This window comes from Pelmatolapia mariae, linkage group LG3_W, assembly GCF_036321145.2.
Source record: "Pelmatolapia mariae isolate MD_Pm_ZW linkage group LG3_W, Pm_UMD_F_2, whole genome shotgun sequence".
Lineage (NCBI taxonomy): Eukaryota > Metazoa > Chordata > Actinopteri > Cichliformes > Cichlidae > Pelmatolapia > Pelmatolapia mariae.
Window position 1 is genome coordinate 85361253 of NC_086229.1, and position 27139 is coordinate 85388391.

A 27139-nucleotide genomic window follows, 5' to 3' on the forward strand; every position below is an offset into this window, starting at 1 on the left:
GTGAAAGGGGGAGGTAAGGAGAGGGAGAGCGAAATTCATAATGTGTGGTGTGACTATGGGGGTGTTCACATCTGTCAACATGCTCACATCAGTGTGTTTACGTGCGTGCGTGCGTGTGTGCAGCTATTTTACAGACAGCCATGGCAACGAGACGTAGAAAAACCTGAATTATTCAGCGGGCATGTCTGAAACTTACAGTTGAGTAAGCACAGACAGGCCCGTACACGCTCATGTACGGTACACACACTAACATAAACATCCATGTGTGCTTACATGTGAAAAACACCAGTCACTTTTATAGAAGGAAACAATAGAGCTACAACAGGTCAAAGAGCAAAATCCATTTCCAAACTATCTGTGTGCGTGAGCACCAGTACACCAGCTAACTGGACTTGTAGAAGCTGGCTGGGAAATATGGCTTTTTATGACATCCAGTTAAACAGACCAGTGGAGAGGGAGGTCAGCATGACGGTAGTATGTAATGTTACAGCTCTGCCTGTACTGGTGAGAGTGAAAAGGTACAAAGTGTGACAAATATGTTAAAACCTTATATATTCGGCCTACAAATCTTAAACTTGCAAAGATCAGGAGCTTCTAAAATGAGAAGAAAGTGTGGAAAATGATGGCCTGTGGATGTGTGTGTGTGTTTCACAGTGGATCCCAGATTTGTTGTCCAACACTATTTATTATTTTTTTGTCGTGTCCAGTCCATGGCTCCACTTCTCATCTGTGAAAAACATGTCAGGACATCAACCTGAAGTACACGTGCTACTTGAGTATTTTAGTTTTTCCTTAACTTTATACTAATTCTATTCTAATTCAGTAAATTAAATGTAATTTTTTTTACTTTATTGCAGTTTTGTCTCCTTTAGTTACTTTTCTTTTTTACATTAAAAACATGACAGGAACTAATAACAAGCATACAAACCAAACTGGTGGATTTAAACTTGGTTTGCGTCTCCTGAATTTGACCTGGTTGTTCATTAGTTTGCAGCTAAAAGATTAAAAGCAGATGTCTTTACATTTTCCTACCTTCATTAGGACTTTCACAGTTCCCCAATACTGATGCTCTGTATTAAAAGTCTCATAAGGTCAATATCTGATACAATCAGAGAATATATGCATATACTCTGGTGATAAAAATAAGTACATAGATAAATCCACTGTATGTTTCCATGCAGGACTACAAATTAATGACATGCTGCAACTTCTTAGCTGAAACTGTACTTACGTTTAGCCAGAAATTCACCCAGAAAGGCAGTGCCATCTGCTTTGTTTCTTAAAGAGGACATCCACTTGGGGGAGCTGTTGACGTGCTCTTTCCTGTGTGGTCAGCTTTGTGATGCAACACAAAGACAGACACAGGGAGAAACTCTCTGGTTAAGAAGACTTATTTGTTTTAATGCGCATGTCCCAGACCAGCTCCTTTGGGTTTACTAACTGCCTGAATAAATAAATATTCGACAAAAAAGGTACTTTTCTATTTATTTCAATAACTGCCGCAATTTTGTGGAGCAGTCTTGCTCTCTTTTCCTTTTTCTCCCTCCGCCAAAGTAATAAATCAAAGCAGAACCTTGCTGCAACCTCTACTGTATGCTGTGTACACAGTGTTGACTCACCTGTGCAAATACACCTGTGCTTAATATAGGCTACTGTGATTGAGGTGTGCACAGGTAGGTATCAGCCCTGTATCCTCTTAACAAGTGAGGCATAGCTGGAACTAGTACGTCCACATTCCTAATTATTGCACAATCAATCTTGCAATGTACAAAAAGAGACAGTAGTGTTGCTGTGCAGCCACTAGATGGCATCATAAGATCAGATCGCAGTTGTAAATGGGCTTCACAATCAGTAATCTATAATAAATGAGTGGATTCCCCCATAGGGAGCTCTTGGGGGCATTGGGGAGCTCTCATCTCATTTGGAAAGAGTAGACTCAAATGAATGGAGCTGCACCACAGGTAAATCAAAGTTCTTGTAATGTGAATCTGCGTTGTGTCTGAACGCCTCTTGGGATGTTGGGGGGCAGGACTGTAATCAGCACATCGCCTACACGCCCACATGATAGCTTTTCTCGAGAACACATTGACAATGACCCCGCGGTGTGGTGGAGACAGATGGGTCCGGCCTCCAGTGAACTGTCAGCAACTTCAGGCCAAAATCTCAGCAACACTGTTAACAGTAATCTGATCAAGTTTTCTCTGCTACCGTTGACTGAGTCAGGCCTTTCCCATTAAAGCTAGTCTGTGCACTGTATATGCTTCTGTGCGCAGAGCGAGGCCAGTGTGCGGAGAGACAGTGAATATGCCTGTGTGTCTTTGCACAATGTGTCTTTGTGAGTTCTTTGCTTTGCGTTGGAGAGAAAGATCTGGCTGTTACTAGACTGAGAGGGAAAAAGATCTGGGTGGTGGTGGTGGGGTCTTCCCGTTCTCCACATCTCTTCTATGTGTCCCTTATTTTGTTCCATTTTTAACCTCTGTTGACTTCTTTTGTCTCTTTTCTTAACCCTCTGTATTAGAAAGCTATTTTGAGCATCTTTCACTTTCTTTATTCTCCTTCTCTCTAAATATCCAACTTGCTTTCCTTTGTTTTCTTTAGCTGTGAGTAAACCAAACAGCAAGGAAGAATAAAGATTTTGACTTCCTTGTTGCATGAAAACTAAATGCCTGAGCGTGATTAGATCTCGGACTCACTGCAGTTACGTTTCCAGTCAATGCGCGCTATTTCTGCGCCTTCCTTTTCACGCTTCTTAGCAAATGATACTTCCTTTTGCTTTGCCTGTCCTCCTTTGCTTAATTTCCTTTATTCTTCCACTGAAGTAGTTGATGGGCAATTTCATTTAATTTCAGTTTTATTTATATAACGCCAAATCACAACAGCAGTTGCCTCAAGGTGCTTTATATTGTAAGATAAAGACCAACAGTGACCCCTATGTGCAAGCAGATGGCGATAGTGGGAAGGAAAAACACCCTTTTAACAGGAAAAGGTTTAAGAAGGTTTAGTCTCACCTTAGACACACGCTTCATACACAATACACACATTATTTGTAGTTTTTAGGTCATGAGAGATTTTGTTTCAGAGACCTGAGGGCTGAAGCACCCTCCAGGATCTTGATCTTACTCCAGGTACAGTTTGAAAATATGCAATGTAAGCATGTAAGTAAGCATCTGCATTCACTCTTTTATCATGTTTTGTTACCTAATTCCATTACCTAATTTTTTTTTTCTTTGCAGATAAGCCTCAGCAGCCAATGGGAGCGCGACACCTGTTGGAATGAGAGATGAGATAGTGAGGAGGAGAGAGGGAGTTTGTTTAGCAGGGAGAAGATAGAGCAGCCAGAGGAAGAGAACTGGGTGAAACAGAGAGTGGGAGGTGGAGAGAGGCCTATTGACAGCACAGGTGCCCACGCTTCAAATGCAGGACTCAACCCAACATTGTTTGCGTGAACCCAGAGAAGATGTGCATACATTCTTGCCATACAGCACAGAGCCACTGCCCCGTGCTCATGCATGCGTGCTGCACTGCAAAAAGAATGCACATGCATTAATCCTCCCTGTGTTTGTGCGGTGTCATGCAAGATGCTGTACAGAATGTGTGCCTCATTCAGGGTCATGATTTTTGATTTCAAGGAAATGCACACAAAAGACTCAATTGCTGTCAGTCAGGAAGCTGCAGCATATCTCACATTCTTGCCCAGCGTAGTTAGAGGAGTTGAAAGTGTCAATAGTTGCCAAAAAAAAGAAACAATTTTAAAAAACATCAGTTGCTCTGGAGCACTTTTTTATGAGGACTCCAACTTGAAACGTTGCTTGGCAGCAGGATTTGGACAGGCCCATGCTCTAACTGTGCCACCTCAGTTGCTCTCATGCTTCTTTAAACATGATACGCTGCCACTGATCTGGAGGAGGGGAGGGGGAAAGATCTTCAGTTACCTCACCTGCCAGTCCTCGAATTTATTTCCTGTTTGTGTAACGCAGATTTGTTATCTTGAACCCGTCCTTAATGGCGCATTTTAACTTCCTGAGTTACAGGACCACTCATTGCTCCAAAATCACCTCTTAAGCTGATTACTATGCATTTCCAATAACAGTGATACTGTGTTTTAATAACACTGCTGACTGTACAGGCAATCTATCAGTGTCAACAAAGAAGCAGACTTAAAGCACTCGAAGGCGAGAGTAATTCAGAATGAAAAGAACTTGGTGATTGCTTTTGCACCCTGCAGTGAACTACAGGAAATGTCTCTAATATTTTCATGGGGGACCTACGTGCGCCTGTGATATTTAATGAAAAACGGCCTTACACAATATTTTATTCCTCTTACGTCAGTACCCAGCTTTCCTTGCCTCGTGCCTCAGAGCAATAGTTTCTGTCACTCTTGTGTCTTTGCTCAAAAGAGAAAATGTTTGTGTCCTCTCTGTAGGCACGGTTTTTGAGAAAAGAAGAGGGATTTCTTTTCCCTTTATGTTGTTTTATTTGGAGGATTTTTAAAGAATAGCAGAATGGCGTGACGTATGGTGAAGATTCTGGGCTGCTGGTTGGCTAGCGTGTTTCTGTGTGGGAAGTTTCCAGATCACTCCGGTCTCACACTCTGAAGGCATGCATGCTATTTTAATTGGTGATTCTAAATTGGCCATAGGTGTGGTCCTCCGCTCGGCATTAAACACTAACAATACAGTGTCAAATCAAGTCAACTTTATTTGTATAGCACATTTAAAAGACATAGGGTGCCAGCCAAAGTGCTAAACAGACGTTCCCTACAGTAATACAGAGAAACTCCCAAATGATCCCCTATGAACAAGTACTTGGCAACAGTGGGAAGGAAAAACGTCCTTTTAACAAGGAGAAACCTCTGGCAAAACCAGACTCAGGGAGGGGCGTCCATCTGCTTGTGGTTGGTTTGGGGGTTCTGATTGGTTTACCCTAGCAAGAAGAAACTTTGAACATTAGCTGGGCGGAGCTTCTTTGCTCAAAGCAAGAGCCTGAGATGACCTTACCATGACCTTGGCCATGTTTAATATGAACTTAGAGGTAAATGTAGGGAAAAGCATAACTTTAATGGAAGACAGTTTGAATTTGCACGATGGGAAGTTTGTAGTTTTACTTCAAATAAGGGACCAAACTGTCTAAAACGGGAACATTATCTTTTAAATATGACACTTCCAGGTCTCCCAGTGTAATGGAAGCAGAGTTAGGAATGATTGGAGCTGTCTGAATGGAGTTGGGGGAATTTGGAGATGCAGAATCATGGAACAGGAACACTCATGCATATACAGGATATGCTGGACCGTGTTCTCTGAGCTTTTGTTGCATGCATGCTGTACAGAGAAGCAGGCAGAGGAACTGAATTAAAACACACCCATTTTACTACCCCCCCTCCACCCCCCACCCCATTCTCATTCACTCAGCGCTATCTGACGCCGTCCCTCTCTCCTCTCAAAAATCCTCTCTTTTTTTCCCTACAGAAAACATGCAGGGAGGAGAGGAGGAGGAGAGAAGAAGAAAAAAAACGCGTCGGAGGCGACAAGGGAGAGAGAGAGGAAGCAGAGAAAGTTGGTAGTGGAACGAGAGGGAGAGGAGAGAGGGGTCGACCAGATGGAAGGAAGGAAGGAAAGGATCTCTCCAAGGGCTCAAGTGCGCGATTAAAGGATTCTGCACAAATAAACAAATATATGAATCAAAGCTTATAATTTAAAAAAAGTGGAATTATAGGCGCGTCACCGCTTTGCGTGGACGCGGACAAGACACAGCGGCGGCGGCGGCGGTGCGCACTGAAACAACCCGAGTCCTGTCTTTAGTCTGGATTTTACTCCTCATGTTCTTCAAACTCTCGGGGAAGCTCGCTAACTTTTAAGGACAGTGTCTGACTTTTAAGAACCTCCCTCCCTCCCTTCCTCGCTCGGTGTTTCAATTAACCCTCTCCCCGGAAAAAGAAGAAGAAGACGAAAAGTAAAAGAAGCTCTGGGGCTGGAAGTGCAGGAAGGAAGAGCCTTCTGTTCCTTCCGAGGAGTTCCAGGTCGCCGTAGCCGGGGTTTAGGCGTTGGCACCCGGGCTGGGAGTCCCTCGTCATGGCCGGGGCCAAGCCGGGAGTCCACGCGCTGCAGCTGAAACCCGTGGCAGTCCACGAAGCGCTGAAGAGGGGCGGCAAATTCGTCAAGTGGGACGAGGTGAGAATGAAATGTCTGAAAGTTTCCTTCAGAGCAAACGCATAATAGTGTCCTATTTATGTTTGCGTGTCGCAAAAGACCTTGAAGCGACACGAGTGTGATCGGCCGTCCTGATGCGGCACGCTTTCACTAAAAAGACACGAGAAGGGACAACATGACAGTTTTGACAGTAGGCCCGCTGTCGCGCGTGCCTGCGTGTGTGCGCGTGTGTGTGGCTGAGATGTAGACACAGATGTAATAATGTATTTACAGGTGTGTGTGCACAGTCTGTGCTCAACACAGCAGCGCACTTTATTTGCAAATGTGTGCGTTAATCAGATACTCCAGCCAAAAAAAAAGTTCCCCATGTAGTCGCCAGCAGGCATCTGTGCTTGAATGTGAGTGTTGTGCTGAATTCTTGTCAAGCCGGTTTCCCCTGGGCTCTGGTTCAGCTCAGACTTTTCGCGCTCTCTCTCTCTCTCTCTCTCTCTCTCTCTCTCTCTCTCTCTCTCTCTCTCTCTCTCTCTCTCTCTCACACACACACACATACACACACATATACACCCACCTCCCTCCTCTTCCTTCCCACCTCTGTACCACCTTCCCTCCTTTTCCCAGGGGATTAAGGAAGAAGGCACCTGTCTCTGCAGGACTTACATCTATTTGGAATCAATGTTGTTTTTGTTTCTTTCTTTCTGTGATTAATTCTCCCCTCTTCTGCTGGTTTCTGCTTGTTTCTGAAGTGTGTACGGGGAAACCTAAACACACACCAGCCTGTGTCACTGACCTGTATATGTGTGTGTGTGTGTGGGGGGGGGGGGGGGGGGGGGGGTGTCCATGTGTCTGAGCGTCCATCAATGATTAACGGAGTGGCTGACTGAAGGGCTCAGTCTGCAGGCCCTGTGTGTTGGATTTATATTACAGCTGCTTGCACTGTGTACACCACAGTGTGTTTATCCATGTGCGGTGCGGGTCATCAACAATCTCGCTGCTGGGCAGGTGTGTAGCTCCAATAAAGCCGTTATCATAGCAGCACTTTGCAGACATGGTGTAGTTGTGTCGACACACAAGACGCAGAGAAACTTTCAGCCAAGTGCAATTTAACAGGGCGAAAAAAAAGAACCACAAGAGTGTGTGAAAGTAAGACAACTTATAAGCAACACAGCCCGACATGTCATCACAATAAAATGGTGTGTGTATGTTTCAGGCCTTCATGGAAAGGGTCTCGTCACGCAACACATTGAACTCCCTTTCCTTCTCTCACACACTAACTTTCTGTTTCTGTCTCTCAAAGGGAATTCCCAGGAAATGGTTATGCTGCTCATTAAGTGAACACTTAAAAATATGTGCGTGCCCTTGTCTGTCTCTCGCTCCTCTCTGTTTGCCGTTTTTTCCCTCCGCTGTCAACAAGTGAGTTACGGCGACGCAAGACGGTCTGTTGCTACTAAAACATGCAGAGGAACGCTCTGCACATTTGCTCTGAGGATTAAAATCGGCATCGTGAATTGAGACTGTGGTTGAGAGTTTGGCGATTAAAGCCTCCGGCTAGTCGGTGTTCGTGTATCTCAAACAAAGCTATCCAATCCAGAAAGGTTCTTAGACATGAAACAGACTGAATTAATATTTAAAGAAAGCGAGGGACTCTGTGCTTTTATTCAGGAACACGGGTCGGCTTCTTTCACACAGACTGTGAGTGAAAAAGATGCTTCTAATTAGCCAGCAGAGAGTCAACGAGCATCTCAGTTTCCTCCCTTTCTACACAGCACGATAAATGCTGCGTTAAAGCAAGTAAAAGTTTGGTATTTTTTGTGCATATTTTCAGCTCCGCATTCTTTCAACAATAACTTCAAGGCTGACAAACTGCTGTTGAACTTACTCCCTTTGATTTCCGTTCCTTCTCTAACACAACACGAAGAGTTAGTGTGTGTTTTGTGCTGCTGCACCTTCCTCTCATTTCAATATATGGCTAAAGCAAACAGCCGTTTTATAGCAAGTTATTTCACCAAAATCAACATATAAACATTATCTGGTGTCAGCTTTACGATGGCAGGATTTGAAGCTGCCTGTTATTGTACATTGGATATCGTTGCCATATGAGTGGGACAAAATGGGCATCTTGAGTGGACAGATAACACACGCCCGTTTGCTAATGTTTTAGAGAATAAACAGCTGGAAAAACGAAGGTTACCAGTTTTAAAGCCGTTAGTCAGCATTCATTTTCTTTCAGTTCTCTCCAAATTGATGCCTTTATTTGTCCTAGACGTAAGATAAGATGAGTTTTATTTATCCATTGCAAGAAACTCTTCAAGAACAAGCACATTTTCCATATTTGGACTAGTAAATGACAAAATGGTTAATGGAGTGGTATTTTCATTTGAATAAAAGCAGATGCTTCGGCAGTTTAGTGAGCATCTAGGTGTGCGTTAAGGGTAACACAGTCTTCACAGGAGACTACATCCCAGCAAATTCACCCCAAGGTCAGACTGGCAGTGCAATGCAGAAACTCGGTTACATCTCAGAGTCTACAGGCCTCAGTTATTTGTACAAATGTTCAAAGTTCACGACAGTACAATTAGAAAAAGACTGAACAAGTGTGTTTTGTTTGGAAGGGTTGCCAGGAGAAAGCTTATTCTCTCTAAAACGAACATGGGAGCCCAGCTGAGGTCTGCAGAATCCTGCACTGACTGACCGCTCAAAGCACTTTTTACTACACGCCACATTCCCCCATTCCCACTGCGCTGTACTCTATGCCTTTAAGTACTTCCTAACACACACACTCTGAAGGATTCAATGGGGCAATTTGAGGTTCATTAACTTGCCCCGGGACACTTCAACATGCAGACGCTGGAGGAGCCGGGAAATGAACCACTGACCTTCCGATTAGTAAGGTCTTCGGGGCACAGTTGCCCCAAAGTTTTCCTGTGGTTACACTTTTTAAAAAAATGAAGAAATGCACCGGTTATGAGTCGACAATGATATTTCAATTAATGTTTGAAATATCAGTATTTCTGTTGAATTATTTCCCTTCTTTTTTTCTTTTGTTATGTTTTGTTTTTGCACAAAGAGCCGCCCTCATCTTTACTGGGAAATAACAAAAAGGCTTTAAAGTCTTTTGTCACACCGTCTTTGAACATTTAATCAGGCAAAAATGACCCACCCAACAAACAGTAGAGTCATCCTGTTTGTACTAATATAAAAATCATTTCAGTCAGATAATTAATATATTTCAAAGTTTATGATTGGAAACAAGAAAATGTAGGCGTGCGGCTAAAGTTCCCACTTTGATTTGATTGTGTTTGATTTAAAAGGGTTTTTTTTGCTTTTCCGACACAGAAACATTCTCATTTAAAGGACAGAACGATGCAGTTTTCCAGATTTAAAGCCTCAGAGGTGTGTTTAATCTGGAAGTTATCTGCTTTAAATTGTACAGAATTTAAAAAAAAAATCCAAAATAATAGCAAGCCAGTAGTTTTGTAACTATTGGTGGTTGCTTGTCATTTATTAACTGTGATATTTAAGACTATTGAATGTGATTTTTCTCTTCTCAGAGTGATGTTCGCCAAAGTTGTAAGCCAGCTGTGTCACAAACTTGGTGTATTCCTTTAAGTACTTAGCAAACAAGGATAAGCATTAGGAAACACACACACATATACAGAAAGTGCCTGATGGCTGTGCAGTTTGTTTATATGAAAAACCCTCATTCGACCCCCCCCTCTTTTCCTCTCTTCCTTATTACTTTGTCCCTCCCCAACATGTCTCCGATTTTTATCCTCTGTTCTTCCCTCACCATCCCTTCAAGCTTCAGCCTCTCTCTCTTTCTTTCCTCCGTTAATTCATGTCTCTTGTATTTCACACACGTCACTCATTCAGCTGCCGCTGCTGTATTCTCTTCCACTTTTATTGTTTTTAGATTTCTTTTGCTCTGTTTCTGAATGGCCTTTAGAAAGTCTGCTGTAGGCACATCAAATGACACACACACACACACACACACACACACACACACACACACACACACACACACACACACACACACAAATACTGACTCATGCTCGGGGGAGGAAGGAATGTGTTCCAAACTGACCCTCTTTCGTCTGCGATCTGGCTCGTCCGCACACACACAAGCACACGTGCTCTGTGTGCACGCGTGGTTGTTTTGTCATGGGTGTGCGTTTCGCGTTGAATGACTTCCTGTTTGAGCTTGTTGTAAAGGCTCCAGAGCCAAACCATTTTCCTTCACTCTCCCTTGGTCCGTCTGTTGACTGTACCATTGCAGCTGCTCTGCCCTCTGCAGCCTGGCCACAATTCAATTTAGACAAATTCCAACTGGAATTTGGTTAAAATTCCTCCTAAACAGCCAATTAAACAAACAGAGACAGACAGTTTGTCCACAGAGTTGCTTGGATCGCTGTCAGTGTGCTGTAGGGTGTCCTGATATGAATCTTAAGAGTCTATTAAAAAAAAGAAAAGAAATAACTTTAACAGCATTAACATTTGCCTCTTATGCAGAGTGTTTGCACGTTTCATTCAATTGATTTTTCTCTTTTTCTGTCTTGTTTTTAGAGCACACGCTTCCATGTTCGCTTTGGTCATTACCAAAATGAATAGGCCAAGTAGACTTTTTCCGAAATTTGTGGACTTGACTTGTTTATATTCACGTTGCATAATTACAAGCAGACTTGGGCTTGTAAACAAAGTCCCATGGAATCACAAGTTGCTCATTAATTGTACAGAGGTTTGGGAACCTGGCATCATTTTGGGATTACAGGTTTTGGCTCCATTTCAAAACCCTGTAAGTTGAGCGAAGCACGCTGGACCATAAAATGCTTGCTTTTTGGGCTCATTTCCCACAATCTGGTTGGGATTATTTTGTCAGACTTTAAATACTGCACAGCAGTTCACTTATAGGGGCGCAGAACTATAATCTTGGTGACCGCTGAAGAAACTTAAAGCTGCTGTTGTCCTCTGTGTTTATCAGGACCGTGCTGGCAAACCAAGCTGACAGCCAGCACTTGTTCACAATTCAGAAATTCCATCTAGGCGTTTCTTTCTGTGGTTGCCATTACTCTAATCTAGTTTGAAGTACACTTCTGTGTGCTTTGGATAAAGACATGAAAGTTAAACATCATATCAAAAGCCAAATATGATATTTGGATGATTGTCAGTCTGTTTAATTTTAATGACTCCGTGGTCTGGTCAGTTATAATACCCCATTCCCGTTCAGGTTGTTAAAGCAATAGTTTGAATTCTGGAAATATTTTTATTTGCTTACTTGCCAAGAGCTCAATACCTCCATCATCCCTGCAGGCTGTTTAGTGCTTAGTTTAGAAAATCAACTGAAAATGGCATTGGGCTGATTATAATAACCTGTATCTTACCCTCATAAAAACTAGAAGATCATTTTGGCCATCCAGCATTTAATTTCCTCAGCTTAACGGGACTTAATATGTTCACTTCCATCTCCATATTTTCATTCCTGTCTCTCTCAGAGTAGCTTTGCATGATTCGTTGTTTAAAATAATGCTTATCTGTGTTAATTCCGACTATAATTTTATTTTTTTTAAGTCATAGTCTTTTGACTGTAACGTCATTGTGTTTAAGTCATAATTTAACCGTTTAAATTTTACTTTTACTCAATTAAGACTTGATCTAAAGTTGATTCATCTGACTAAAATATAAAGTGTAAAGGTTTACTGGTGAGAGATTGGATATCGTCTCTCTGGAATGTTTTCATCTCATTTTTATTTGTTGACGAAATAAAAGTTTTTGTACTCGTGCAAAAGGTGCAAAACTATGCAATGAATTTAACACTGATCCTTATACATCCCATACCCAACCTTGGTGCAGCCCACTCGTCCTTTGTCTGAAACAAGCCATTGTAGCTTCCTCCCCCTATGAGTGCTTAATATAAGCACCCACCATGGCAACAGTGCACGTGCTAGTCAAAAGAAAACTGTATTTTGTGTTTTAAATAGATTTTATAGACCAACACTATAAGTTTAATGTGAGGCATGGGCTCTTATGCATGTGACAATAGCACGTGGACTGCAAAACTGTCTGGATCTGTTGTTGAAGCATTGCTCTCCATTCCTGGAAAAGTGCAGCCTAAAACTTAGTTATGACCCAGCATGTTCTGGCGTGTTCAACAGAAAACCTACTGAGACTAAATGCTGGCCACGCAATCATCTGGATAAACTCCTGATCGTTGGCCATGGTGCTGGTGAAACGGGCATAGTGTGGGGTGTACATGCTGGAGCACCTCATCTCATTGTCTCTGTCCAGTCAGATATTCACAGAGAACTATCAAATCAGACATGGCGCGCTCATGAATGTCCAAGACAACATCAACAGCTCAAACATGCGCGGCAGCATCCAGGATGAAGCACGGTGGCACTCATGCCAATGTTGCACTTGCACTGTTTTTTGTGCTCTGATGCCACTGGCTTGAGAGTGCAGTCGAGTGCATTTTTATTTGATAATCAAATCATGAATCTTACCACTCAGTAAAACCGATCAATCAATCAATCAACTGGATTTTCCAAGAGATTAAAATGTTGTACAAAGAAATGGATTAAAAAAAGACATTTAATGATATAAAATGAGGTTCTTCTGTTGATTAGTCTATACATGACAAAATTAAAGAATAATATAACAGGACCACTTTAAAGTTTTTGGCCTCCATTAGCTCTGTAGAGCTGTTTTTATATAGCTGCAATCATCCATGCACTATGGCCCTCCTGAGGTTTTTTCATCAAAAGTGAAGGACTGATCTTCAAGCTACCAGCTACCTATAGTACAAAGTCTGGATGGTGTCTAGTTGCACATGTAAGGATAGAGCAGCTAATCATCCAGAGATTTCACAGCAACCAAGACAGTATAATGTGTCCTGCCCCCCAGCATGCCCTACATATCATTTCCAGGGGTGAGAATGTCTTCTGCTGTGCTCTACATGTGAAAAATGGGCAGCTATGGACACCATCCAAACCCGAGTCTCACCCCTCCCCTGGAGTTCATGCCTGAAAACTGCTTATAGGGTTGATTCATATTTTGGTTATTACATCAAACTATTTTGCTGTAGTGCAGGTGGCGGTAGCATGCCAAGACATAAGTCAGCAAAGAGGCAGAGAGGAGGAATGAAGGTGAGCTCAGTGTAATCTCGCTCCTGTAGTGGTTAGTGAGTTCTTTTGTGATCAGAGACCAAAATGGGAGGCAGTAGGAATCTGTTGCATCTATATAACTAACAGAGGCTGGGTGAGATGTTGTGACATGTTATAGATGTTTTTGAGTTCCTTTTTAAAATTTTATTCGTAATTTTCAAGGGATTAGAGTTCTAACACTTATGTTGCTAAAGGTCTAAAGAACAGGGTGTGTTTTAGAAGGAAAAAGTCACTGCGTCAAAAGCATATAAAACAATTACTTACTTAGGTTTTAAGTACTTAAGAACTTTAGAAAAAAAAGGCAGTTGACCTAAAACATTTCCTTGCGGAACTCCCATGTAAAACAATAATTTGAGAAATGTCACATGAGTAGTTTTTAACCACTTGGAACCTGTTATATCAAAACATCAGGGCTGAAAGCTTTTTCAAAAATGTCAGAAAAATTGTTTTAACAGTTTGAGGTTTTTTTTTTTAGCGAAGTTCTTATACGCTAATGCCAGTACGGCTGATCATGCTGAATGGAGACAATAGTGTAAGTCACTGTGGAGGGTATTGCCTTCAAGACGATATTCAGTTGCTTACTGGGGGGATGGGATGTCTATTTGTAGTACTGAGTTGTATTTTCAGCTTAAAAAATGAAGAGAAATGCACATAGTCTGCACTTTGACTTATTTGAATTTCACCTTATAGCCTATGAAAAGTCAACCTTTTTCAACACACAACCATCATTTTCCTAAATAATTGTACTTGTGCAATGTCCCAATCAGTGTGCATCCATTGCGTTGGATAAGAGAAGTTTTTATAGTTTAGTTTTTAATGTATCCTGAATTGCTCATTACTCATAATCTATTAAGCAAGAAATCTATTAGCATGTTCAATGAAAGTAAAACGGTTATCAGCTGAACCTTCTTTTAAACTCGGTAATTCGCATAGCTTTGCTTTTCAGCCTGACCTTATCCAGTCGCCCGCTGCAGCTCTGATAGGAAATATCTACCACTGCATTCTAGAGTGATCTTTGCTTTCTGAAAACAAGATCAGATATTGTCGAGCCACGCCTCATTTCCGTTTTCAAATGGACCCATTGCTGTTCATGTCTCAACACTGAATTCTGGCGATGCTGGAGATGCAAACCGGGGTTTCACAATGACATATTTGTGAAAGGCCGTGTTTAAAATGAACACATTTCAGACCAGAGAAACCGATCTCTCTCATGAGCAGAGTCGTCCTGTCCTTTTATAGGAGAGCACAATGAGCTTCACTATTGTGCCAATTGCTCCCGTGTGCCAGTATTTTCAGAAAGTGGATATCTTGGTTTGGCTCTCGATTGATGCGCGGAAGCGGCGCGCCACAAATTGCCGTTATGAGACAGATGTTTGGGAGATTAGAGTGAAGGCAGGAGCGAAAGAGTAGAAGTGGAGGAACGGATGCGCAGAATCGCGGGGTAGGGCCCGACACCATATCGACAAACGCTGCTGACATCCTGACAGAGTGGTGAGAAACAAGGGCCGGATGGAAAGGGAGAGAGAAAGGTGGAAGGTCAACCACAGCCACATGTGAAGTGTTGGGACTTCCATCTGAACTCTGCATCTCATCTCGTCTCCTTCTCCTCTTTGACTCTGTTACGAATTTTTCCTTCATTTTCTGCCGTCTCTTATCTTGTATGTAATCTCATGCTCATTTGTCATTGCTGTCTTTCTTCCTCCTCCTATTCATCTATCTCCTTCCTGTCTTTTGCTCTTCCTTAATTTTCAGACGAGTCTCCCCTTTGCCCTCCTCTTGTATTTCCCTCTTTCTGTCTTGTGTCTTGTGAGTTTTGATTCTGGTCAGATGTCATGTAGTATCCAATCGTCCACCATTCATTTTTTGTCCTAGATGACCTTTATCTCATAAAGCACATAAAGTACTAGAACCACTGTAATGTGAAAACTTTGTATCACCACTATGGCAGCTTTCCTGTAGATGAACAGACCAATCAATGTGAGAGTCTTCAGGAAAGTTGAGCATCACTATGTTGATACCGTTTTACTGCACAGCAAGGTTTCTTGGCTGTTTTCATCGAGGAATAGTAATACACTTGGCCCGTGTAGCGCTGTTAGAAATCACTGTGACAAGCAGAGTGTTGAGATCAGGTTATAGGGATGATTCAAAGAGATGGACATTGGCTGATTGAAGACTGTTTATGCTCTGATGCACATTAATCTGAATAGCGTGACATGCAAATCTGGTGAATGCTCCACATTCAGATTATTCAGCCGCTTTTGTATTTGTGGCACATGTCCAATCAGCTCCCTGAATGTAGACGCCTGTCATCTGTTCAGCGCAGGAGTTGGCTTTCTTGTGTTGCTCTTAATTCTTTGCGCTTGCGTTAAAAGAAAGTTCTCTGCAGAGAAACAGTTCAGCTCGGTAGGTCCGTCGAGTCGAGCGGAGAGCATTTGCAGGAGAAACAAGAATTTTTTGTTTTTTTGTGCCACAGACTGGACTGTAGTCGTTCCTGACGGCGACAAACACTTTTTGTCTTTACTCGCTCTCAAAGGGCACTTTGATCAGACAAGTGCCTTTCAAACATGTAACAATTTTCTCTTTTTAGTGAACATTAATCTGCACACAGAGTGCCAGTCCTGTGTTTCAGTGAGGCTGTGTGGCAGGTGAAGAAAAGAACCGGTTGTAGTCTACATTAATTTGCAGGTTCAAAGTGCTGTTAACACATCTAACATTTCCAGTGGGGGGGGAATCACAAAAATGGATCTTGCCACTTTATTTAGCTGAGTGAAACCTGCGCACACTTGGGTATTGTTCAGTATGCAGAATGTGCCTCTGTCGTTGGAAGGGTTAGTGGTTCATTTGCTGCCTGTACAGCCCAATCAGATGAGAGTTAAATGAACCCCGTGGAAATGAAATGGTGCAGCACCTGCCAACAGGAAAAACGGTGCACATAAAAGTACTGAGGGTGTGCAAGAAGGTAGCACTAACCAAAATATTATAAAGATTGCGAGAGAAGCCTCAGGTGTTTAGATTTGGTATGTGTGTATGCCCATCAGACGCCATCTACACTTACACTAAATAAATCTTTACAGACCCACTTATTTCATTCCTTCCATATTTAATCCTATGGCATATTTTCACATCTCTGGCTTCACTTCTCCCTCCTCGCTCTCCTCTGTCTTGAGTCCAAAGGTTACCTACTGTCATCAACTTTTACCATGTTGCCAAAGCAGCTGCTGAAACACACTCACACTGAGTGCACGCTGGCCCTCTTTCACACACCACTCCCATAAGCTATTACAAAACACACACACACAGAGTTCGAGTGACCAAAGGTGCAGCCGGAGCAGCCACTTTTATCAGTTTCCAACTAATGGCTTTCTCCTGACTGGCATAAAACACACACAAACACACACACACACACACACACATTAATTTGTGGTGAAGGCAGTATAACGTGTGTTTGGCTTTCTACATCTGAGCTGTTACACATTGTGATTTTTCAAGAGGTGCTCATTGGTTTGTCCGTGTAAGACATCAGCTCCAGGGGTGGTCCCTCCACTCTGTGTGTGTTTGACATTATATGGTCAGGTAATGACGGGGTTTGTCAGTGGGTCAGGGCATCTGGAGGCAGTCTGGAGAAGGAGACACGGTCTTTAATCAATTAAGGAGGAAGAGATGTTTTTAAATGTTGCTTAGCGAGTAAAGCGAGGCAACGATTGACACAGAGACGATCAAAATGCAAAGAGGGAAATAAGACTTCAGAGGGATCCTACATATGGCGGTTAATTAGGGAGTGGGTGAGGTCTAATTATAGACCCACCACCCCCCTCTCACACCAACACATCATAGGGTGTTTACAGTAAACATGGTGTCTGTGTATGCACGCCCGTGTGTCCGGCTAATGATTTCCTGGTTAGTTTTGTAACCTTTACACTTAATATCAGGTGGAAAATACCTTTGCCTTTGTGTTGTAAAAATAAAAAAAACACTTTCAGATAAAGAATAAAGGCATAAATGACAAATTGTTGTCACTACCGTTTTTGGTCTACAAATTCCTAACTGCAGCCTGCAAATACCTGACTTTATCTATCCAACAATCCCAAACCCAAAGACATTCAGTGTACGCTGATTAAAAAATATCAAGCCAAGCATCAAATCCGAACATTTTTGAAGCTACGGCCAAAGAATGTTTGGCACGCAGGCGTGATTTAAGTGATAGGGAGGAAAAAAACAACTAAACAAAAGAATTAAGTGAAAATATTTCAGACTTCACGTGGAGTCAGAGTGGATGAACCGTGAAAGAAACAAGAAACTGTGTGTTTTTCAAGTTGTAAAGGCAACTAACAGGTATGTAAAATCCAGCAGGTGTTAAAATGCAAATATATTTGACCAGTACTGGTGGGTGTGTGGGTGTGTTTGGGTTCATCCTCCAGCCTGTACTTGTAGTACAGCATGTGGGCTCGATGGTGATGTTGTTATAATTCTGGTCATCTGAATCTAAAGATCATGTGTGTGTGTGTGTTTGCGTGTCTGCCCCCACTAGATTCCACAGATACCGCACATATATTCAGTCAGTCAGGTGTCAACAAGAAAACCAGAGTAAGGTTCAGAGTTAATCTCATATTTAGTCCCATTTCAGTACAGTCTGAACCAAGCTTAAACCAAAGACGGTCTCTTTATACATCTCTCACTTATGCATGTAAATTAGCAGCACCTGTACTTTTCTTTGTGTGAACAAAGAAATCCGCTTTCCATCATCCTGTTGCGCTGGTGTCTCCAGCATGGTTTAAAATATTCCCCACCCTCTCTGGTTCTCGGTGCAAAAGGGGTGGGTCTGCCTAATCAGAAAATCCTGTCAGAATTGCATACAGCATCAAGTTTTCCTTGAAATGATTGTGCATTAATTTTCAGGCTGCTGCTAATTTTTCAGCTGCAGGTCTTTTAATCAATCCCAGAAAACTTTCTCAAGTTATCCCTGAAGGCTGCACAGAAGATACTAACATATGACATTTATAATATAATGTATAGAATAGTTTGCAGATAGCAGGCAGTGGACTAAACCACTTAAACCTCTACATGGCTTTAAAAGATCTTTATTGCTACTACTTTACAACTACTATATTACTACTTTATTACTGTTTTTAACAATTAGAGGAATAATAACATTGCAGCTTTTACTGACTATGAAGATGACTCATCAGTCTCAAACATACGGTCTTGATAATGACTGTAGTCACAATGACAAAATGTGTGCTTGCAGTTGAGACACAGTGTGTATGTGTGAACCTGATTATTCTGTCTGTTTGTCTCTGCTAAACATGACCTGACCTGATCATATTCACAGATTAGTGTCTGTTATTTAATATTGGTTATGTGTTTTCCCAGCTCATTATATTCATGGTGCACAGTAGTCATGCTATAGAGTTTGTTAATACTAAGTTGTATACATTGGGAACAGGGTCACTTCAGTGTACTAAGTAATAACCTTTCTATTGTCTTCAACTAACAATATGTGTGCAGTTTTATTACAACATAGGCTAGCAATAATTAGCTGTATATCCAGTCTTGCTTTGCAGGGATAGTAGAGCATGAAGCTGAGGTAACATTGTCAGGTCTGTCAAATTGTTCCACTTATTGCCGTCATCATTTTTAGTTGGTGAGGTTGAATAGATCCTTAGTTTAGCAAAATCTTTAATTTAAAGGCAACAATTGGTATAATCTTTTAAAACTGGCTTTTTTGTTTTAATGTTTTTGGGTTTTTGTTGTATTTGTTTGTCATTTAGCACTAGGAACATCTGACTTTCCAAACTGAGTTTTTAGTTTGTGTTTTCAGTTCTGTTGTCTTGAAAATCCAGCCTTGCAGACAGAAGATACACAAACAAAAGCTATATGGCTGGAGATTTGCAAGACATTTGCTCTGACCAATCATCGGCTGAAAAGAGGCCCTGACATCAGGTCACAGCCTTAAGATGGTAATCACAGCGTGAAATTGGGGATGTATAGCGTTCCATTTGCACCAGTGAGTAAGCAGAGGTCACAAGTTCAGTGATTAAGTGCACATTTGACTTCACGTTTGAAGTTGCATTCAAATTATTCTGTCAGTGAGTTTCTGTTCAGAGCGAAGCAGTAACTCCTGGTATCTTTAGAGCTGGCTGGAGCTTCAGACTGTGTTTTTCTGTTATAGCTGCTTCTTGCTAACTAAGCTAACCCAGCTCTCTTTTAAAAGAATATATTGCTGCTTATTAAGGCCTGATGATGGGTCTAAAATCGCCCCCTTGTCTACTCAGTCATTGCTAGCACTATAGCAACAATAAAATGGCCGACATTATGCATGGTCAAGTTAGAAAAATGAGGCAGATTTAAGATACAGCATTAGATTTAACTTCAGCTACCTCTCCTGACATTTTGTTTTATTTTCTATTATAACATTTTTTTCTTGCTCCCATCCACCTACTTCTATCCTTTTGTTCTTAAACCTTTGTCTTTCTCCTTTATTTACCTCTCTTGCTAACCCACGCTCTCTGTTAGCCAACCTTGGAGCCTAAAATGAAGGTAGGTTCAGCTTAAAATGTAATGTATGTTTTGCAGGGAGTCTGTAAGGGAACATTTTAAGAGTTTGGGAAACACTGGGAATATTTTTGCTTAGGGTTGGTAACACGTGAAGCCCAGCATGAGATGCTAAATTTGTTGCTTAGCATAAAAGCTAAAACAGGAAATACGACTAGCCAGGCTCTGTCCAAAGGTAACAGATGGTGAAAGATAACAATATATCACAAGATATGTGTTGTTTGGATAGCTCATAGGTTTAAATTAAAACGCTAATATGGTGCACATTTATTCTCTTTTTTGGATATAAAGTATAAATGAAAACTGTTAGCATTGTTAGCCGTTTTATAACTGTTTTATAGATGTAAAGAAAAATTGTGTACTTTAAGTAGAGTATACTTAAGGACTACAGTCCTTTATGGAGTCCCATAAAGTTTTCCTGTCTTTGCCAGTTGCCTCCATCACTTATTTTATCAGCCCACTCTGTTTTTGTGTGGAAGCCTTCTAGTGCTTTTTTCCTGTTCGCTTCATTTTTGTGTTTAAGCTAAAACTGCAGCCATTAATGTTTCAGCTTTGTTGAGCTCATATGATAGGTGCATAATTTGTTTCACCACACATTAAGGAAATTATAAACCTTCTTTCCTTTGTTAAGTTGATAGTGAGAAAGTTTTATGTGGTTACCGGGAGGTCCTTCTCTCTCTTATAATCCGATTATGACAAGTATATTGTTAAGTTGATGCTTTGGTGTTGTGAGTCTGTCACTTTAATAGCAATTTGAATCAACATCCCTGTTTCCCGGGCGGTCTTGGCAATGTGTTTGTCTGTTGGACCACAGTGTGACTGTAATTACGCAGCCAGAAGCTCTGTGTGTGTGTGTGTGTTTGTGTGCCTGTGTTTGTGCATGTGGTCATCGTATCTTGCGTACGACTCCATAAAGATGATGCTAATGATATGTTGATTCAGGCTTCTGTGCCATCATTATGCTGCACATGAATGAGATCTTCATGCTGGTCAAAGCTTGTGGTTTCCAGCTTGAAAACAGCTGTTGCGCAACATGTGACATAAACACACGGTGTCCTTTCCTTTGTCTTTCTGTCCATCCACAATGTCATAAAGTTAAACAAAGTAGAGTTTTATACTAACTGGGTCTTATTATTTTTGTAGCTTGGCCATAATTTTGATGGTAACAACAAAAACTTTCAGTCAGTAGCGAGCATTTAGGATTTTCCCATCTGTTGAGTCCGTGCCTCTTCTGCTACTATACAGATGGGTCGTGATTTTCCTTGAAAAGTGTTAGCAAAGCGTATCTGTCCCGGTTCAACAATAAGCAAATGAGTTATGTAGTCCATGAAATGTGTGATGACTTTTTCTACAGCATTTTCCTCGTAAATAAATATGTAAATGATTAAAGTGTGAAAGCAGTCCCAAGTTCAGGTGTTTTACCTAATCACTGTTATTAAAATTATCAATGGTAAATACCTCTCGCTATTTTCAGACCATTACGGGTTTTTTTTATAATTAACTACAACTATATTAAAACTGTTAAACAAAAAAACCACACTAAAATTAAATATATATAACATGCCTTTAATTTTAGACTACTGTCTTTTCAATATAGTCTGATTAGTCATTCTGAGGACGCATCAGTGCACATGTTTGATACTGGGACTCTGTTTGACTCAAGTGTTTACATTCCGATCCCCATTCAGAAAGTCTTTAATGTGCCCCTGACAAACGGCACCCATATTATGACAACAACAACAACTATAAATAGCACGGAGGCTAATAAAAGCTAAACTAAAATTAAAATTCAAAAACAAACTAATGAAAAATACTACAGAGCAATTAGAGACTGACCTAAATACTACACTCTGCTATTCCAGTACAGTTTTTACACTTACTTACATTTATATTTTTAAGTAAAGTCATTTAAAAATAGTCATTTAGTCATTTGGCTGCGATGATTTAAGGTTTAACATAAATAACTAGACTTAACAAATGTTAGTCAAATCTGTTTGTTTTGTTTCTATCATAGACAAAAATAATTCAGCTTATGTATCAGATTAAGAAATCGCCAAATATCAGTATTGGTATCAATGTTAAAATCCTATATCGGTGGGGCCTGATTGCCTTATCTTATGGAACAGCTGGCTTAAACTCCAACAAACTGGCTGTAGATGCCAAAAATACCAAATTTCACAATGCTGTTGAGTTATTTATTTTATCAGCTTATGTCTAGTTAGTTAGCAAGCTACTTTCAAGCATATTAATATTAATCATAGCTTTGGAAATGATCTATATTCTGCTATAGTACAAGCTACATGCTTATCTTAGATTACGGAATATAGTTGTTTCCCAGTGTTCCTGCTGACGCCTCATGATGTAATACCAGTATCCTCTTTCATCGCTGGCGTGGCTCACTTTTTCATTTCAGAAATGTACTTTAGAGGTCTTTACCCTGTGGATACTTCAGCTTTTTAAAGGATTAAAAAAAAAACCAAAACTTTTTTACTAGCAAACAATGACAGAGAGCGAGCGTTTGGGACCTTAATTCCCTGTGTGTTGTGATAATGTTCCAACATAATACCCCATCAAATTCAAGGCCAAATCTATAAAAAGTAAGACCCGAGTTGTAATAAACACTGTCTCCTGTTTTGAGTTGCACATTGTGTTTTTGTCTTCTTGGACCTTTATTTTGTGTGTTTGCAATTTTTTAACATCTGCATTTCTGTTGTCGCCTAGGAGCCTAACAGTACACAGCCGACGCTGATAAACCTGAAAGTTGATCCGGAAGGATTCTTCCTCTACTGGACCATAGGTGCTGGCCAGGTGAGATGTACTCGATCTTACACACACACAGACACACACAGAGTTACACACATACAAACTGTTTACCTTCAAAGTCGGCCAAATAGACTGTCACACATCTCCGAAGTACTCGGACACGATCAAATACAAATGAGCCACTCTAACCATAATGGATTTTTAATGTACCATCATGAGTGCTAATATGGATATTACACTTGTTATTTGTCTACTTTAACACCACTACATAGCTACGCTCCCACTTCTCCTACATATTTCATCTGTCTTTCTAAATTGCTGTTTCTTCTTCAGCTCTTTGTGTCACTTATTGTGGTTTTACCGGCCCATTAGTTCAACCAAAATGGGTTTCATCAATTTGTCCTGGCCTTGTTTGTCTCCTGTTCGCTCTGATCCCTGTAGTCTTTGTGGTCATCAGCAGCCCTCCATCTCTTCCCCCCCATTCATGTGTTATTGCTTCCCAACATCCGTCCTTCCCCTCCTTGACTTTAGAGGTTACGTTTAAGCCATTAGTTTAGTAATATTGGATTTTACATTTTAGGCATTCAGCAATAAACTGGGAACTGGCAGCATGATGGTGATTCTGACTGTGGTTATGCATGTAGATGTATGGGATCATAACGAGTTATTCCTTTGATATTGGAGTATGGATATGGTAATCTGCTGTCATGGGTAAACATTTCCATAAACAAATCCTGTGAACAAAGCTGCCCTTCTGTTATATAGTGAGATATAGGCAATATCTCACTGTTATCCTTTTACTCATCTCTTCACATAACCGGTATATCTTGGTTATGCTGGCCTGGTCTGTACATTTTATAAGGCTTTCTGGATCAAATGACATTACAGGGGCAGCTCAATTAACTCCCTCCCACGCGCGCTTACACACAAACAAAAGTCCTTCCCAGTGACTTTGTTTTTCTCCTTCCCTTTCTTCTGCATGCACAAACCTTCTCCCTCTTTATTTCTGGCTGTCTGTTTATCCAAAAGGCATGTAAGGAATGACCTGTTGATAGCCAATATTATCACTGGGTTCTGTCTGCATGTTTTGCAGTATGTGTACGCACTGCATGTGTGCGCATAACTGGGCCAGAGCACATGTCACGCTGTCAGCCTGCACATGTGTCAGCATGTGTTCGTGCATTCACATAACAGACACAAGCTTTAAATACTCATTCTATCCTGATGTCTTACTTATATATATGTGTGTGTGTGTGTGTGTGTGTGGTATTAGGATAATAGGCCATTTGTCGCCTGAGGTGCAACTGTGACACTGTTTAGCAAAGAGTCAGATTGTCAGTCATTGAATGTTTTCAACAAGGTGGTAAAGCTGCTCACTGTGACTGCAGATAGTTTCACAAAAAGATGACTTGAGACAGCATTTGAGGAAAGAGAGAAAAGGGACAACACATTGTTTCCAATGTCACTGATTAAACAGTGTACATCTTTAGTTTTCTTGGAGTCATTAAAGAAAAAAAATCAAAATAGATACACTCTATGCACTTTCTTTTTGCAAGCTTGATGCCTAAATTACCCACAACACAATTGTACCAGGAGTTTGGACAGAGATTCGTGTAGACTGAAGCAGAGGTGAGAGGTGGACCGGACACTCTTTCCCTACCCACAGATTTATCACATGTTGCGCTTTGAAAGAACATCATCCAGTCTTTAAGTCTGACGCCATTAGCCGTTTCTGGGTCCGAACTCTGCTTCAGGTCCCAAAGTCAAACGAACACTGCGGCATCACTGAGAGTTAAACTGTCTAAATTTTTCAGTCTTTAATAAAATGATTAGATTGGCTGCTCTGCCAGGTGTAACAATTAAGTTTAAAATAAAGGCGTCTGTGAAAACAGGATTTATGAAATTTAACGGAGTTAGAAGTTAGCAGGAAGTTAGCTCGCTAGTTTCCACCTAAACATAATATACTATGTTCTGACTGAGAGATTTCTGAAAAAATTAAAACGCACAGCTCTGCTATAACTTCATACATAAATGACTAGGGATGGGTACCGGTATGGCACCGGTTCTGACATAAACGGTAGTAACCAGACCGAAAAGCAGCGCACATTTCGGTGCTTTATTTCGGTGCTTTTTTTCCCCTGAGATGTCATACACTTTGGAATCCAGCCAATCATTTCACCTTTGCGAGCGTAGTAGGCAGGCCCAGGTACGTACGTTCTTTTAGAGCAGAGCTACAGATTAAAAATGCCCAAGGCGAAGCGGTCAAAGTCTTGCTGTACTTCACAGCAAAAGATGCAAACTCAGCAGCCTGCAACAAGTGCTTTAAGGTGATACTGTGCAAAGGAGGTAACTCCTCGAATCTGATGAAACACCTGGCGACGTGTAGCATTTTGTTAAAAGCCGAGAAATGCGCTGTATTTGATAGCTTGCTGCGAGACCTCACACCGAGCACATCTACTGCGGGTGGGTTGCCTGTTATCGGACCCGGAGTTAGCAACATCCCCCAAAAACCCGAAGAGTAGAGTCCTGGCCGCTAGCCCTGCCAGTGTAGCAGAAATGATGACGTATGATGATGGCAGCAGCAGCCGTTCTTCTCTGCGTGAGTAGCTTAATGTTGTTTGTGTGTAATTTACGTTGAGTAGGCTAACCACGTTATTAAATTAATGCATGTAAGGTGAACTAGCAAACACCGTCGTAGTTACATGCGGCTGTCTTCTTGTTTGATGGCAGATACTCCCTTCACCCTGGCCAAAAAGGCTAAAATGACCAAAGAAAAAGTGGAAAACAGCTAAACATGAGAGGGTTTTGGACGAAGTTTGTTTTTTCCGTTGTTTAAGCACTGCTTCCAGCCAAGAGTGATGCCATAAATCCCCTATAGCTGCAGAAAAGGCTAACATTGTTATCTTTTTACAAAAAAAACAGCTGAACATGAGAGGTTTTAGGACCAATTTTGTGTTCTCCATTCTTTAAGCACCGGTTTGAGCACCGTTTAAGCACCGGCACGGTTTCAAAAGTACCGGTTTGGTACTGGTATCAGATAAAACCTAAACGATACCCATCCCTATAAATGACAGACAGAAAACTAAACAGCAGTGACGTTTGTAGGGTTACTGAAGTTTGGCTAGCTGGCATATGATGCTACGTGGTGGCTAGCTACACAGCTATGGTTAGCATGACATAAACACATTAGCACAGTGATGCTGGAGGATGAACGTTAACCTTTTTACACTCAATAAAAGTTAACGTGAGGGTTCCCGATGGTTTTGGAGAAATGCAATTGTATGGCAGGATCCTGTAAACGGACCAAACTTCAGTCAGAACCACTGATATAATCCATCCACTGACTTTTTTTAGAGGTTTGTTTAGATTAAATAACAAGATACAAAGCATTAAAACCATTAAAAAAAACAGCCTTAATAAATGCAGAGTAGTTTGGACCTGGAAGCAGGGTTCATACGTCATCGCTTGAAGACCGGATTGTATTGAGTCCATGTTGTTCTGTCACAAAGTGTTTTCACTGGTGAAATAGACCGGTTTCACATTACTCTTCAATTGAATTAATGCGAGCTTGAGCTTCATTTAGAAGAGTTTTTGAGACCTCTACATCATCAGTGTGATTTAAAACCTGAATAAGTTGCGTAAGTTGAGTAAATTTTTAAACATTAAGTTGCATAAAAATGCCAGAAGTACCAGAAATGTACAAATAAAAACTCATATAGGCTAATTTATATTTCATTTCTTTTTGTTCTTCCTAAGTTGCCAAAAGGTTCAATAAAAACAATTCAGTTTTTTTTAAAAAAAAAAATCTAATTTTCCAGCAGTTATTTTGTGGTCCAGGCTTTACAGAGTTAAACAACATTTCCATGATAAACAGCCCTCCGTTACACACATGCTGATTCCTTATTTGCTTGACTCTAAACACTTCTACACATGCTCCGTAGTCCTGAAACCTTTCTAGACTTCACCACCATGCAGCTGCACGTGAGATTGTTTAGTGGGTGGGACAGTTCCAATCTTTTACAGGCCATTTCTCTAGTGCCAAGCTGGTGTTGTGCTTGTTTTACACCCATTTAAGAATAGAGCGGGCAGTAATTGGGTAGATGTCATCTGCCCTTCCTCCTGCTTGCTCTATCAAGGCAGCGCCCTCACCCAAACCCAACAAGGTGTTTCTAATCGCGAGGATCTACAGCAGAGAAACTCCAGCCATGTGTGTGGAAAAAGGCTTAAAAAGGCTGATTAGTTGCATTGTGGTGTTTCTTTATTTATTTATTTTTTGAAATAAGGAGAACATTATTTCAAAGGAGGCATTAAACTAAGTTGCACTAAATGCCAGATTAGATTTAATCCCTGTGAGTGTGATGAAAGAAATCTAGATGGACTGTCTGTCAAGCTGACTCCGGTCCATTTGCCTGCGTGAACCCAGTTATGCAAACGATGGATTTTCATAATATCAGATTTTATCTTTCCACTACACCAATGCCTAAGTCGAGGAAGATTCCCCTCTGCCTTACTGGAAATGCAAGC

At 41.1% G+C, this 27139-nt stretch overlaps 1 protein-coding gene across 1 annotated transcript in view; it reads left to right on the plus strand.

Moving 5' to 3' along the window:
- Window positions 1-5533: 5533 nt before the first annotated feature.
- Window positions 5534-27139, plus strand: part of plcb3 (phospholipase C, beta 3 (phosphatidylinositol-specific)) — a 55459-nt gene continuing 33853 nt past the window's right edge. Inside the window, exons 1-2 of the mRNA XM_063470154.1 lie at window positions 5534-6167; window positions 22574-22660. Coding sequence (XP_063326224.1) covers window positions 6069-6167; window positions 22574-22660 — 186 coding nt within the window. The 5' untranslated portion in view covers window positions 5534-6068. The remainder of the gene's footprint in view (window positions 6168-22573; window positions 22661-27139) is intronic.